General features: G+C 34.2%; 1 protein-coding gene across 2 annotated transcripts; it reads right to left on the reverse strand.

The window, feature by feature from the left end:
- Positions 1-531: 531 nt before the first annotated feature.
- LOC126710442 (mitogen-activated protein kinase kinase kinase YODA) lies at positions 532-9,801 on the reverse strand. 2 transcript variants are annotated; one of them, XR_007649666.1, is made up of 13 exons: positions 9,573-9,801; positions 7,329-8,124; positions 6,471-7,193; positions 6,038-6,125; positions 5,865-5,927; positions 5,404-5,564; positions 5,195-5,270; positions 4,481-4,540; positions 4,280-4,393; positions 3,906-4,145; positions 1,946-2,037; positions 1,035-1,780; positions 532-851 (listed from the first exon to the last, which is right to left on the reverse strand). XR_007649666.1 is itself a non-coding variant. In XM_050410899.1 (12 exons), exons 2-12 carry the CDS (start codon positions 7,856-7,858, stop codon positions 1,249-1,251), a joined length of 2,679 nt encoding a protein of 892 aa, XP_050266856.1. In that variant the 5' UTR covers positions 7,859-8,124; positions 9,573-9,801; the 3' UTR covers positions 1,028-1,248. The 2 variants fall into 2 exon arrangements, 1 of the variants encoding a protein (XP_050266856.1); XM_050410899.1 differs by lacking the exon at positions 532-851 and having other exon boundaries at positions 1,028-1,780.
- Between the last annotated feature and the right edge of the window lie 5,967 nt (positions 9,802-15,768).

Consider the following 15,768-nt stretch of genomic DNA (forward strand, 5'->3'; position numbering starts at 1 on the left):
CAAATCAGTAGTTTGTGCCATATAAGTAAAATTCCTGTTATCAGTCTAAAATCGTTGAGTCAACAAAATATATTAATTATAATTTTAAAAAATAGTTTTAAATTTGATAATAACTTTTAAAATTTCAGGAGAAATTAAACTTTTATCGGGCTAGATTAAGTTACTCCTTTTGTGACACTGAAAAATTTGGGCATAAAACTTGATTAGTCTTTAAGAGGAAACAGATCCCTCTTTTAGAATAATTCACATTTCTTAAGGTCATTAAGCCAAAGTTATACAAAAATTGGTCAGAAACAAAATTGAACCTTTGTTTTGTGTATAATTCCATAAAACCATGTAAAATATGGATTGGCGACCATCATTCTCATTGTCTCAACATACCTTAAAATTGGTCTGAAATTTAATTTTATCCTCTTATCCAGAGAGACCAATGTTCTATGCCAAGTCTTCTCTAGTACTGATCAAATTATCAATCATCATTAGTGTACAACTTATATCACCATCTAGAAGACCTCACATGGAAGCAGGGCATACAAGATGAATCAGATTTCTTCAATTTGATGGAGGTATAATGTAGATACAAAGTAAAAGACCAAGCCTAGCAAATTCTAAACTGCCATCTTGACTAATGAATCCCCATCATTCTGTACAAAAGATCCTGCCCTGTTGCCATCATTCCCCCCCTTCCAAAATGAATAAAAAAATGAAAAAAGCTTTGACAGTCCATATGGTAACAGCTTTTATACCTTTTCTGTTTCCTGGGTGTGGTAAAAATGTACATTTCTTTACACAAGCAGAAATGTTCTTCATAGTAGGAGCTGCCTTACTGCTGGATCTTCTGAGGCCATCTTCTGTAAGATTTAACAATTTGGTGTTCTGATCAGGTTGTGGGTCCAATGAAGTGATTAAAGTTGAATAGGAAGAATATGTAAAGCTAAGTGAAACAAAGAAAATGCAAGGTGAAACGCCACAATCAATGGCAAAAATGCAAATATAACCTTAAATGCCTATTGTTAGCTATGAATATAGCTTACCATGTGAACTGATCAACTGAATTGTGATGTCATTTCAAAAGCATGTATCTCTGCTGTCATCTAGGCTTCTAAGATCCACAGTTATTCAATTGCTTCCCCAAGTTCAATTCCTAAGTATAAATTGATATTGGCCATGAATATGATGCCCTTGAAGCATCAGAAAGCAATCTAGCATGCCTGAAAATCCTGCTCTTGTCAGGGATTCATGTGTAAATCAGATTTGATTGCTGCGACCAAGCACCAGTGAGCTGTTATTATGTTCCATGGATAAATTTTTCTTTATGTGATCCCTCAAGAGTTGCTCAGATACATGATCAGCCAAAGCCAGCTGTCTAGCATGCATTTCCTTGGTGTCAGCATGGAGAGGCCATCCCATCTGGTTTCCAGGAGCACCATTATCAGATGAAATCATATCATGGAAGGCATGAGAAGCTTGTGGCATCCCTCGAAATAACTCAGGCTTTGGCTCATGATAGAGAGTGCAGCCATTAGCATAGAAACTGCTTTGACCCCTTTGGATCATTCCTACACCTTCATGTAGGTAGATGGTTGGCTGCTTCAGGTGATTAAATGGGATGGCACCACTACCACCAGTAAGGGGTGTGGATGAACCAGATGTGGTACGAGGGCTAGATATGGGAGAGGGAGACATCCTTCCGCTCAGATGTTGTGGTGACCTTGAACGTAGAAGAGGGCTCCCAATGGGAGAAACCGGGCATGATATATTTCTTGGCGTATGAGCATCACTGCAAACAGAAGGGAAAGAAGAAAATTTAGTGTAGCAAACGACATTTAAACCTTCATTATAGCCCATGATTCAATGACATCCCTGCATGGTGTTTAACTGTCTATGGAGACCATTACTTGGTCTATATGCAAGTGTACATTTGTGAATCAGAGGGAGGGAAGACCTGGATACTGAAGCAGTTTTTGACCCTCTAGACTGATGGATTCCCACTCCTTCTGAGTCTAAGCATGAAGGATTTCGTGCATTTCCAATGCCCTGAAAGAAGATTTTAGTGTAAACCAACTGTTGTTAACTGAAGGCAGACCAACAAAATGCACTACAGACAGAGCAGAGGAACTTGTTAATGATCCATACTAAGTTAAATAGTGAATTCTTTATTTAGGAAACAACAAGGATTAACTACAGTTGAAAGGCATCAGAGCATTTAGAATCTCAATAGCATACCTGGTTCCACATAAATACATACATATGAAAATTGAACCACTAACATTATATCTAGAATTCACATGACAACAAACACACTTTTTCTGGTCTAGTTTTGGGAAATGACATGCTAACCATGTCAGCATTAGTAGTTTAATACAACAGGTTGTTTCCACATAATATCGTCACCAACTAATGTACAGAGTCGATTGGAGGTAGCGAAAGCAAAGTTATCAATACCGCATGGGGAGCCATTTTAGTTTGGTTAGGGAAATGAAATATTTTGATACTAGTGTACCATTTTAGGATTTCCAATATGTGTGTGTGTGTGTGTTATTAAGATTATTATAAAATTTGTATTAGTTAGGGTCAATTAAGGTCTCAAGCTTATGAAACCATTTCAAATTGGTGTCTCTGTCCATCTCCGTAATTAACTAATATTATACTTGGTAAAAAGGGAGCAGAGAAAAACAAGAAACCATCAATTAAACTTTGTGTTTCACCTGAGGCTATTTCACCTCTTTTTCTTTGTGCGTTGTAACTGTCCGAAAATAACAAAAATAAATAACAAGTGACTAAGGCTTCAAATCAAAATGATTTCATAAATTTTGGGACTTTAATTTACAAAATTAAAAACTTGAAACCTAATATGAAATATGGTGAAAACTCTAGGAATTTTTCTATAATTTCCCCAATTAATTATTACCATCATTATTTTTTCCTCTTTTATTCAAAGTTCATTACTTATATTATGATACTAGTAATCATATTTTTCAAACTACCAATATTAATTCCTATGGTTTATCTTCCAATAGCCTTTAATTAATATTTATGTAAAGCTTAACTTATTGTTATAATTTGAGTTTTTAACTCGGTATATTTGTAAGTAATGAACTAATTAGGGGCAGTTCCAAACTCCTAGAAGCTTCTTGCTCAATCTCCCTCTCCCTCTTTCAACTCCACCAACAACACTATTACTCAACACACGGATAAACCACAATGCAAAGACAGGCAGGTTGGGCGAAGGCACATTGGACCAAGTTTGGCACCAGGTATGGCGGTGCAATCTCTCTCTCCCTCTAGATGGACTACAATTTCAGGACAAGGTTCGGTGATCCACCATCTAGATGTATCGGACAACCACATCACCAGCATCAGTGCCACCCAGTTCCACCATGGTTCCTCTCACAGGCCACCTCTCCCCACCACCACACCTCACTCAACTAGTGATCCATCTGCACTTGTTCTGACAAGGCATTCCGAGCTGAAATGTATACTTCACTTGGAATGATCTGATATTTGAGGCAAGATGAAACATGGGCTATTCTTGTACCAAAAGTATGGCAAATACAGGCTGTATTGGTTGGTACAAAACTGTAGTCACAACATTGATTGGAAGTGTTTACTTAAAAAATTACTTTGTGATTTTTATAGACAACATCTATGCAATCCTGATATTATTTATCAGACAATAATCTTGCAACTATTAACCTACCCCTCCGCAATTTTATTTTTCTTTTCTAAAATTACATTCAGCAAAAGTTTCTTAATAATGCTTTGTGATGATCGATCATTAGATCATGTAAATTTGGAAACCCTATCAAAAACAGACTAAAAATAAACAAAAATGTTTCACATGGCATCAATGACAAAAACGTTGAAGAATATCATGGATTCCTGAAGGAAGAAAATGCTCATACCAGAGATCTCACTGCATTTGAATTGACCAGTGGTGCATCTGAAGGATCTGCACTCAAAATGGATCTATCCAGTGGTGCAGCGTTCCTAACGAAAGGGTGCTCCAAAAGCTGAGCAGCTGTAGGACGATATAATGGATTACGCTGCAAGCACAGCTTCACAAAAGCCTTTCCATCCTCTGACAGATGATCAGGAATTTCAGGAAGTTCCTTGCTATTTCCAATCTTAAACATGGCAGCAACCTTTGAAGAAACACACAATAGGAGAGAAAAGGGGGCAAACAATCAACATCTGGCATGCAACTCTCACCAAAAAATTGGTTTATTTACATACTCCAAATCCTACATGCAATAGAGTTCATAATATTTTTACTAACCCCTTCATACTGGCTCCAAGGTGGTTTTGCTGTAGCCATCTCTAAAACAGTGCATCCAAGGCTCCATATATCAACAGCAAGATTACAACCATTTTTAATTGTATTCTTGATAACCTGAGTAATTGATGCAACTAAAAGCTATTACTAGGGAGCATCATAAAGAAAGGTGATAGAAGAGTGTGCCAATGAAAGCAAACTGACCTCAGGTGCCATCCAGTAAGGGCTTCCCTTGAATGATAATGGACAAGACTGACCAGAGATCTGCAAATTATTTTCAGAAAAGCTAGATTAGAACTCTAAAGTCATGGTTTCAGTATTTATACCTGATGTAAACCAGGTGATTTAGTGCCCACTTGGCAATTCTTGTTTTAACCAGAATCCCTTTGTTCTTCTTTCATGAGTCTAAACAAAATAAGTAAGCTTTGACCTAGGAACAAGCACAGATACTTCAGTTTTGCTCACATACCCGTATCCATACAGGATACACGTCTGGGATACTCATGCATGCATTTTTTTTTTTAAAGTGCCAATGTCTGGGATACACCCATGATAAGGTTATAACACACCCCCCAATAGTGAGAGATAGTCCAAACTTGTGAAGATTTTTATTTATATTTTTTATATATTGGTTTTAATGTTAAACACTTATCTAGTTATCTTTTATTTACTCTTTTGGATCTTGGTTTGTATTCTATACATCATTTAAATGTCATGGATTCACTTATTAGTCATTATTGCTCTTAAATTGATATATAATTAACAATATATAAATAAAAATAATATTTAATAATTAATTAATACACGTATTCTTGCCGTATCCTGTATTGCACTGTACCCATACCTATATTGCTGGTAGGATATGATCTACAAAAAAAAAAAAAAAAACCTAGAATTAATGCAGGTGAATGGTCTTACATGCTTTGCCATTCCAAAATCTGCTAGTTTCACTCGGCCATTGGGGTCTACCAGAATATTTGCTCCTTTGACGTCCCTAATCAAAATTACACATTAGCAATTAGAATAGATAATGTTCCAAAATGATTAAAAGAAAAGGGCCAACGAGATTAACCAATACATCATTTACCGAGAACAATCAAACTAGGAACCATATTAACCAAACTCACCTATGGACTGTGTTTTTATTATGAAGATATGCAAGGCCTTGCAAAATTTGATGAGTATAACTGCGAATGGCAATTTCACCAAGTTGACCATAGTCTTGAAGCAGTTTATAGATGGAACCGCCAGATACATACTCTAGATATATATATAATTTGTCATCTACCTGCAGAATAAATCAAGAGAAAACAAACACATTAAAACATTACATGATGTGGACAAATCTAGAAAAAGAAATTGATGAATTTAATGATTATTCAAAGATTACTTCCAAAACGTGTAAATAATCTAGGTTCACTGAAATGAGACAAAATACTGCAACTTCCAAAAAGCCTTAGTGGTTTAGAAACTGGAACAATGAGCACAACCAATCAATTTTCATAACGACAAGTCCTTGAAATGGATCACAGCAAGCTTGTAAGATAAATCATATTTGAAATGAAGCCAAAAGCCACAAACAACTTACCGACTGAGATCCATAATACTGTACTATATTTGGATGCTGTAAGCGGCTTAGCAGTGCAATTTCCTGTTAAATGCCACTGATCAGTATGAAAATCTAACTGAAACTTCTCAAAGAAAAGTATTTCTTGTCTTTGTGCTACACAAATTCTGCCAAATTTACCAAAGAAAACTTACTTGGCCAAGTTGCTGTGCACTTTCTTTTGATTTTGCATCATCTGAAAACAGAGTAACCTCTTTCATTGCACACATCTCGCCACTTTCACTAAGATCCAAAACTAAACTCAATTAGACATGCACATAGATAGAAAGATAGAAATTGTGCACACAAAATAATGGATAACTTTAATATTATGGCATGACTTTGAGCCTAAACACATTGTCAGTCTAAGATTTAATAACAACGTAGAAGAGGGATTATTGTAATTCTCACATGCTTGATGCTTAAGAATAACCACCGATTTCAATCTCATGTAATGGCTACATTGCTAAAGTTGTGGCAGACAACAGATTAACATCACACATGCGATGGAGAGAGCAGCACAACAATTATCATATGAATATAGCTTAAACATAAGTGTTAAGTCATACACCAAATCTGGCTACAGACCTGTTAAAACCGAGATATACATGTCCAAATGTACCCCTCCCTAGCAGACGTCCCTTCTTCCATCGTGAACCAGGGCTTGTTGGATTTTCTGCCCTACCAGGACTCCGTGGAACTGAGGGAGTTGTAGCTGCTGAATACGTGGGAGAAAAAGGACAAGGTTTTGAAATTGTTAACGGAGGAAGGGGTAACCGGTGGCTTTGTTGTTTGCCATCATCAGGCCGGGTTGCAGGCGAATCTATGGCAGCTCCTCCAGTTCGCGGATGCAAAGGGGTGACAGCACCACTGTGTATTCTGGAGCCAGGACCAGGGCTTGTCATTCTGGGACTAGGAATTGGGGAACACTCGGGACTACACCTGCTGTGCGGCCAAAGCAGCTGTCCTGACATATCCCCCCCTACTGAATTATGCCCAGAATTATGACCTGAACCTGGACTAGAGCAGTGCCCAGAAGCTACATCTGGATAAGATTTTCCCGCCCAGAAGTTAGAATTAATAACTTGCTCAGGCATAAACACTCTCATCGGACTTCTAGAAGGACTTGACATTGAACTGTCTGGAGCACTACAGAAAGCACCATGGGGAGGGATCTGTATATTTTGCATATGCAAAGGTCTCCGTTTAGGTGATGAAGAGAGAAGCGGATTATTGAAAGGATTAACTGGTTTCAATATCTCCTTTGAGTTCTTTAGATTGACAACAGGGGATTGATCCTTGTGCATTCCACTTCAGCAAAGGAACAGAAAAAATTGTCAGAGATGGAACAGGAGATAGAATTGACATATATATAACCATAGCAAATTTACCCATCACCACAGCCACAAAGAAAATCATGATATTAAATAACAGGAGCAGACTCACCTGGAAGGACTGTTCATGGTGGTTCTGTTACCATTTTCATAGTCAGAAGCTAGAGGGCTAAGGAAACGTGAGTCAGATGGATCATCACTATCAATGGAGCTATCACTAGAAAATGAAGCAGTAGCTATATCAGCTTCAGCATCCGCAGGATCTGCCCTGTTCAGGACACATCCAGGTCTTGGAAGGGGGAAAAAATGCGACTTAGAGCCTCTGTCAAATCCTGGCTTTGCTGATGCACTGATTCCCGAGTTAGTACGCCCAATTCTAGGAAGGTGTACCCCAGGAAGTGGGAGCGGCTGGGCATGAGGCCTTTCTGCAAAACTTTGACAGCGTGACACTTGTGTGGAGGGTGATGGTGATCTTGAAGGCACCCTGGATCGAGTCCCCCTTTCTGAAACAGTGTCACTACAACGTCTGCGAGACCCTCCTGATCTACTGTTAAACTTTCGGTGTATTGAATCAATGAAACTTTCCCTGTTTGTTTTCTTCTTTACTTCTTTGGATGAAGACTTTCCCCACCACGGAGGCATGCTTATGCAACAAACTTACAGAAATGCCCAGGAAAAAGAAAACTTAAGCTCTCGGAGCTAAAATCCTCTCTTTGGTTATATATAAGCTATCACATGTAAACCAAGTTAACCAGATTTGGACCTAATATGTCAGTAATTACAAGATCTAACACAATGGCCTTATCCACAAAATCTCTTCAAAAACAGAGAAAAAACAACTGGCCAGGTCTTTTCTGGAGTGTCAACCAGAGTAGAGTGGTTCAAGAGGCATTGTACTCTATAAGGACCTGTAGGGAAGGATTAAGTGTCAAATTTTGTGGAAAACAATAACAAGGGCAAAGAAATACTACATGTACAAATATTAAACTTATAAGATTAAGTATATATGAAATATAATGGGGAAACGAAACAAATGAGCAGCACCAGAGCAACATCTCAAGGCTAATTCTCATTATGCCCCACTACAGACCCATGTGCTCTAATCCCTTGTCTGGAAGTGAAATCCACCAAATCTGCACCATAATGTGTTTGTTTTCTAGCATCTTTCTAGCAAATTGATGATTCAATTCTATAGGGAGATAGAGGTTCAAGTTTTGGAAAGCAGCTGGAGCCATCATGCACTTTGAAAAGTTTCTACCCACTTTGTCTAGGCCCAACCTTGTTAAAGTCAAACTGCCAAGGATGTCTCCTTGATTACATTGCTTCAAACAGCTTAATCTACCTAGTAGGTTTCTTCACTTGCTAGCTGGTCTTGAATAAGATCCATATAGCATGGCAAACCATCTACAGCCACCAACCACACGGCTAGGAATCATATATCACTTTCAAACAGGTCAGTGTCAAGCTAACAGAACAATCAGAATATTGTCAAACCAAGACGGATCATACTACTAAGGAAAACTCCATATTCTTGAGATGAGATAAAGGTTGCTTTTCTGATTATAGTTCGTGTCCATAGGCATTGCTGCTGTAACTCTATTATTTAGAAACAAGAAAAAAACCAGCAACCCTGATGTTAAGATTATCAGCTTGGCACATTTTGCAAATAACGTTCAGTAGCCAAGTCTTTAAATTTTCAGTTATATTACTTATGCTTAAGCGTCAAAATTTTGTTTATGAGGCTAAACCTATCCAGAAAGCATGTCCCTTCATTGAAAACCAAACCAGTCATCAACATCTATAGTTCATTTCATGTCAGATTTTAAATAATAAAAACCATACTAGACAATGTATTCTGCTCTAGCATCTTATACCTTGATAATATGTCATTCTCGATACAGATCCATCCTTTACTTACCATTTCAACTATATTGCTATGACATACTCTAGCTCAAAAACCCAAAACACACTCTTTCAACACAGATCTACCTACTCAACCATTCATTTAAACTAAAATTACTCCCACAAATAACCAAAATAAGTACCCAAAAAAACAAAAACTCATTCACACAAAAGTAAATCACAAAAATGACTTATAATCAAAACCCATCTCCAACTTCACCTGAAATTGAAAATACCCAAGTGGGCAACACCAAAAACACTCACAATTCAAGTAACAACAGAAGACACAAAATGATTCCTTTTCTTCAAACACAGTAACCAACACTCCCAAGTTAAATAATTTTTTTTTTTAACCAACAACTATAACCATGTATTACAAAATAAACTCGAGTAAAATAAAATAAAATTTTGTAGCTCAAAGCACCAAATCCAAAACTCTTAACAAAATACTTACAGTCACACTACAGTGTTTGCATATTCCTCAAGAAACAATGACCCTCTTGAACAACCACCAGTTCAGAGTGTCACAGAAGCCTAAGAAGAAAGAAGAAGCAAGCACAGAAGCTGAAAAGGCACAGAGAGAGATAGAGATAGAGAGTCATAGACAGAAAGAGAGAGTGTGTTTTTTGTTTTGTTTTGTTTTGTTTTGTTTCTGTTTTTGTTTTAAGGATTAGAGTTTGTCTGAAGCGTTTAAGGGGGCTAAAGCGTATGAGAGAAAAATTTAAGTGATTGTAATTATTGAAAACAGGAAGACGCGCTTTAAGACGCGTGAGCATAGTAATAACATGGGGAATTTTTAATCGTGACCGTATAATGTGGAGTGATGATGTAAGTGGTCTTGTTTTTTGTCAATGTGTGATGCAAGATGAACATGGGGTTATGGTGGTAAGAGGAGCATTGATTCTTTACTTTTGCGTATGTGTTTTTTAACGGCAACTTGCAAAATTATACTCCATTATCATTGTGCTTTTTACGCAATTGTGGTTTTGGGGTAAAGATCCTTACTTTTTTGTTTATTTGTTCTTTGGCCCTCACTTTTTGTGTCTTTTCCTTTTTGGGCACATCACGTTGACTTCTAAGTTGTGAGAGATAGGACACTATGCTTAAAACAAAAATTATAGAGCCACATAAAATAAAATAAAAACCACAACATTTGCCACAATTGTCCACATGAGCTAAGTAATAGAAAAAAAGTAGTGGGTCCACGTGAAAATAACAGGCAATCAATCATAGTTTGACACATAGGATAATTGTGACAAAAATTGTGTCTTTTTATATGATACTAGAAGAGTAATGCTACAAGTACAAACTATTTTACAACATTTTTATAAACTGTTAATGTGACAAATTCTTATTGGATTTGATATGAGCCCGCCACTCGAGTTACTTTTTTACGGACCAATAATTACCCACCATGTAAACTATTTATAAAATAATTTATGTTTTTAACATTTTTTGATACTAGTATTACTCGGCTTAAAACCCAGTTTAGTTTCCTTCAATTAGATTAAATATTTGGATGCATTATTTGACAAAGTACAAACAATATCACCATTTTCAAGGATAATTAAAGTCAATACAACTATGAATTTGAATTTGATTGGTGAACTTTAAAAAAAATATTCAATTTGATTGATGAAATGTCAAGGTACTATATAAAAATTCTATCTCATTGCTTTCCTTTTTTTTATATAAAAATATTGGTATTTTTTTTCACTCCGAAAATAAATTAGATAGTGTGTAAAAATCATTTTTAACATTTAGTACGTAGTTTGATAAGCTTAAAGTGCAACTCATATTGCCATTGGTTTATGTACGACATTTTAAAGTTCTAACTAGGTTGTAGCATGTGTTTATGCACAAAAAGAAAATATAATAGTGCTGATGATGGGGTGGTTTTATCTAGGTGAATGAGGTAGTCTTCTTGATTTTCATGTTGAGAATTATGAACGATCACTTAACACTAAAATTAAGAAATTCAAAATGAATACTTTGCCCAAAATTAGACTACAATCTACATATAGAAGCTAATTTGGACTTGATTTGGATTTGTGCTTTAAATTTAATATATTACATTACTACTAGGTTCTAACGTATACTTATGTATGGAAACATTTAACAATAATGATGATGAGGTGATACTATCTAGATGAGTGAGATGGTGATTTAAGTTGTTGCGCTAAATATTATTATGAATGAATCGCGTGACACCAATATTAAGAAGATTAAATTAGACATGTGACTTAAAATTATACAACAATTAGAAACTAATTTGAATTTAATATAAATTCTAATTTTACTTTGATTAATATAGTATGTGTGTTATATAACTTTTTTTAATACAACTCTAATTTTCAAATGAGGAAAAAAAAAAAGCTTAAAAAAAATTCCAAATGAACCACAACTATGAACTATGTTTGAACTGGAATATATTTCCAAAGCTACAGGAAGTAAGTACGTTTTCTCCTACTGTAATGGAATATTCAAAGTTCTATCAAACACTTAAAAAAAAAAAAAAAGTGATTTTTCTATTAAATTTGATAACAACAGGAGTAAAATGCTTATATCCAATAGTTAAGGAATGTATTGCTCAAATTCGAAGTTTAAAAAGGACATTTCATCAGCACCATAGCCTTTAAATATGTTTTTAAACGGTAACTTAAAAGATAAGATGATATTTATTCCCATTATGATTATGGTGTTAGGATTTGTGGTTTGGGCCCAAGATTCTTACTCTATTGCTTATTTACTTTTTTGCTTATTTGCTGTTTGGTCCTGTGCTTTTGTGTTTTTGGGCATTAGCCCGTTGACTTGAAAAAGTTGTTAGTCTAATGGGGGAAGACACAAGACCATTAGATTAGTTTGTGATCCGACCCGGAAATCAACCCATGGACTGTCTTGAACTACCATAAAAAGAAAGAAACCATTGAATGAAGAGCAACTGAGTTGGCTTTTTGTTGCTAAATTAAGTTTTTAATTAATGGTGTGTTTAGAATGATCATATAGGGATCATTTTTAGGCATAAACAATGTTGCCATCCACATCATCAATATATTGTTTCTAAAAAAAAAAAAAAAAAAACATCATCAATATATTCAATTCTACAAAAGCAACAATTAACGCTTTCATACTTTTTTTTTTAATTTTTTTTGAGAATCAACGCTTTCATACTATAATATATAAAAAGACTATGCTATATAAACTAATCTATTTATTGACAGCTATCTACTTAAACATGTGACAAGAGAGTTATGATGAGTAACATTAATAGTAATTAATTCAAATTCGACGTATACTTTTTTAGATGCAATACATTAGATTTTTCAATCAAATTCAAACACATTATATTTAAAATTTTAATTAAAAAATACAAATAAAAGAGTAATACTATAATCACAAACTATTTTACAATATTTTTACAAATTATTAATGTGACAAATTCTTATTAGTTTTAATATGCGTCCACTACTAATATCACATTTATATTTATTAATGATTATTTGAAAAGTACTAAAACCACATCAATAATTTGTAAAAATATTGTAAAATAGTTTGTGTCTATAACATTACTCTAAATAAAAACATCCAATTGCATTGATCAATAATATGTTTGGATTTAATTGGAATAACTAGTGAATTATAATGTAATGAACCATACCCAAATTTTATCTTTATAAAATTATGTTAACCATGGTGATTATCACCATTGAAGAGAATATCAAAATATAATATACATAAATAGTCAAGAGTTTTGTAACTAGGTTAATAATATTACTTAGTCTCTTTTATGAGAAAAATCAAAGTTCGGATCCTTGCCCTCAGTTATTAAACAATTTAACTATAAAGAAAAATACATAAACCAAATTTATTAAGACAACAAGCGGTAATAAAAGAAAAATCACTTCTATTTAGTATAGGCTAAAGCAATTTTTACAACGCATAAATCAATCGATCACGTTAATTGCTATATACTTTTTATAGAAAAAAAAAATTAATTTTTTTACTATTTATATTTATCATAAAAATAATATTAAAAATTTCTTAAAGCAATTTACAAACAAAACCAATTTTTTTTAAACCAAAGACGATCGTTGGGAATCGGGAGAGTGGCTATGAGAAGACAATATGTAGCATATAACACTGGCTTTAATGCTCCCAATTGCCAAGAAACTGAAATAAAATATTCAATTTGATTGCCGATTTTTCTTTTCCTAGAAACCATACAACAACAGAGGAAAAGAAGGGAACAAGAAACCTTTTTCTTTTTCCTTTTATATTCTCTGCATTTTTCTCACAAACCAAGTAGAACATAGAACTTGAGTTAGGCATTCTCATAATTACCAACCATCAAACTTGAATGCAGTGGGACATATGGGCCACTTGCTACTGATAGCTGGTGATGCCCACTTTCAGTCCCAAAGGGCACTTTGCAACTTCGGTAAAGGGAAAAAAAGTTAATGGATGCTCAGTCATTTTTTTAGTGGAATATAGTTTATCAAAACTTTCGTTACATAATTTATTAACAATTATGAATATCATTTTAAAAAAAAAAACAATTATGAATATCCTTTATCAGGATATTTTTTTAAATAAACTAAATATTTTTAAAGTTCAAATTCCTCGAAGTGTTTAATAAAGTAGGAGAAAACTAGTTTACAACTGTAAAAAAAAAATTTAGGATTTGAACTTAGGTAAAATCAAGTGCTAGATAACAAGAATCAACATCACACCTTCATCCTTATGATTCCAATCAGAACCTACCTCATACCAAAGTCCTAACAGTGGCCATGACCTTGAGTGGCTACAACTTACAATTGTGAAACAATCAAAAGCAATAAATACAATTGCTTCTATCAAAATGTGTCATGTGGCAGTGATTAGTTTTACAATTTACATCATTGTCACTGTAAAAACTAAAGTGAGTGAGAAAGCTCCTGGGCAATATGTAACCATTCACATTCCACGTCACATATTTGAGTAAAGTGAAAGATAAGGCAATAGACAATAATTGAAGGCAAATAGTTCCATTCAAATTGCTGTCCTGAACACACATATAAAAGTTAAAAAAAAAAAAGGTTTAAGATTCTTTTTTTTTTTTTTGATGGGAAAAGGTTTAAGATTCTTAAATATTTATTAATGGTGCCAAAAACCTTGTAATAAAAAAAAAAATCACCAATAGCATTTTTGTCTAATGGCAACGTCACTCCTGTGGCCAGTGGGTGACTCAATATCTTGTATTTCATCCCAGCAATTTTATCTAGAAAATAAAAAATCGTTTATGAATCTCTCCTCTCATAAAATAATTGTCTTACCACGTTTTCAACATTTAAATAAATGTTAATTCTCCTTATTTTAGTATTGATTTTAAATACTGATGATGATGTAAAATTCAATACACTCATTTAAAAAAATATATAAATGATTTTAGAAATTTTATGGTGTAGTTATCTTAAGAATTCTTAAACATCCTAATCCTCGTAACATAACAAAACAAAAAAACAAAAAATGATGACTTGAGATTAAATTCCATTGTCTTGGGTTTTTGGGCTCTGCTTAAGTCCAGTCCTTTCGGCCAACCTTGGTGGGCCTTTCAAGTTTCAAAGCTTTGCACTCCATGGCCGAAAACAACCTTTCTGCTATTAGGCTAGCTAACCCAAAAAAATTAAAAAAATATATAATATAATATAATATATAAAAATTAAAATTAAAAAAAAAAAAAAAAAAAAAAAAGAAGAAGAAGAAGAAGAAGAAGAAGAAAGAAACGTAGAGCATATCTTATATGATAAATGTAGAGTTGTAAATGAACAGAATTGTAGGAGAATAATTTGAGCTGGATTTAGAAATTATTTAATAAAAAAAAAAGTAAAATTTCAATATAGATTAAGAAGTCTACTCAAACATAATATTGTCATGAATAAGCTATAGAGTATAAAGCATAAAACTTTATTTAAATGTATGTAATATTATATGTTTATCTATAAATATATCAAATATAATTCTTTAGATTTCATATTTGATTGAGAAATGAGATACTAAATTAATATCTATAATTTATTAATAGTATAAATAGTTTATTTTGTTACAATATTGGTGAATCAATTTTTGAAGTCCATAAATATTAATCATTACATCTAATTCACTCAAATAATACAGGCTTATAATATTATATATTACTCTCGTGTTTGTGTGTTCTAATGTTTATCTCATATCGGTTGTGCGTATTAGAGTTTCAGTCCTTATAACCCCAAACTACTATTACAAAGTGTGGGGTCCAATAATTTGTGGCCCTGGCCCATTTTCATATTGGGGCCCAAGGCCCAAGCCGAGGAAGGATATAACCGAGGATAGGTAATAAAAGTCCAAATAGTCTTGAGACACAGCCGAGGATGATTCTGTCCTCGGCATATCCGAAGTCCCCCTAGAAGGAAGGGCAAAAACGGTATAGGAACAGTTTGGGAAAAAATCTAAAATATCTATGTTAATAGAGAAGAAGACGCTGGATAGTATAACGACCAAGGACAAAGGGAAAGGTGTCATCACTGCCATTCAATACTCTGCACCTGACAGAGCCATATTTTTCAGCTTCTACAACCACCCCCAACCACTCTAGGTATGGGCTGACAGGACAGGTCATAAGTCCTGGGAAATTG

Source organism: Quercus robur, chromosome 12 (genome assembly GCF_932294415.1).
Source record: "Quercus robur chromosome 12, dhQueRobu3.1, whole genome shotgun sequence".
NCBI classification, from domain to species: domain Eukaryota; kingdom Viridiplantae; phylum Streptophyta; class Magnoliopsida; order Fagales; family Fagaceae; genus Quercus; species Quercus robur.

Excerpts from the sequence above, each read along its gene's own strand:
- LOC126710442 (XM_050410899.1), bottom strand. The coding sequence starts at position 7,858 with ATGCCTCCGTGGTGGGGAAAGTCTTCATCCAAAGAAGTAAAGAAGAAA. Across the intron at positions 4,541-5,194 it reads ATTTTGGAATGGCAAAGCAT|ATCTCTGGTCAGTCTTGTCC; the intron begins GTAAGACCATTC and ends AATAATTTGCAG. Across the intron at positions 1,781-1,945 it reads AAAACTGCTTCAGTATCCAG|TGATGCTCATACGCCAAGAA; the intron begins GTCTTCCCTCCC and ends TTCTGTTTGCAG.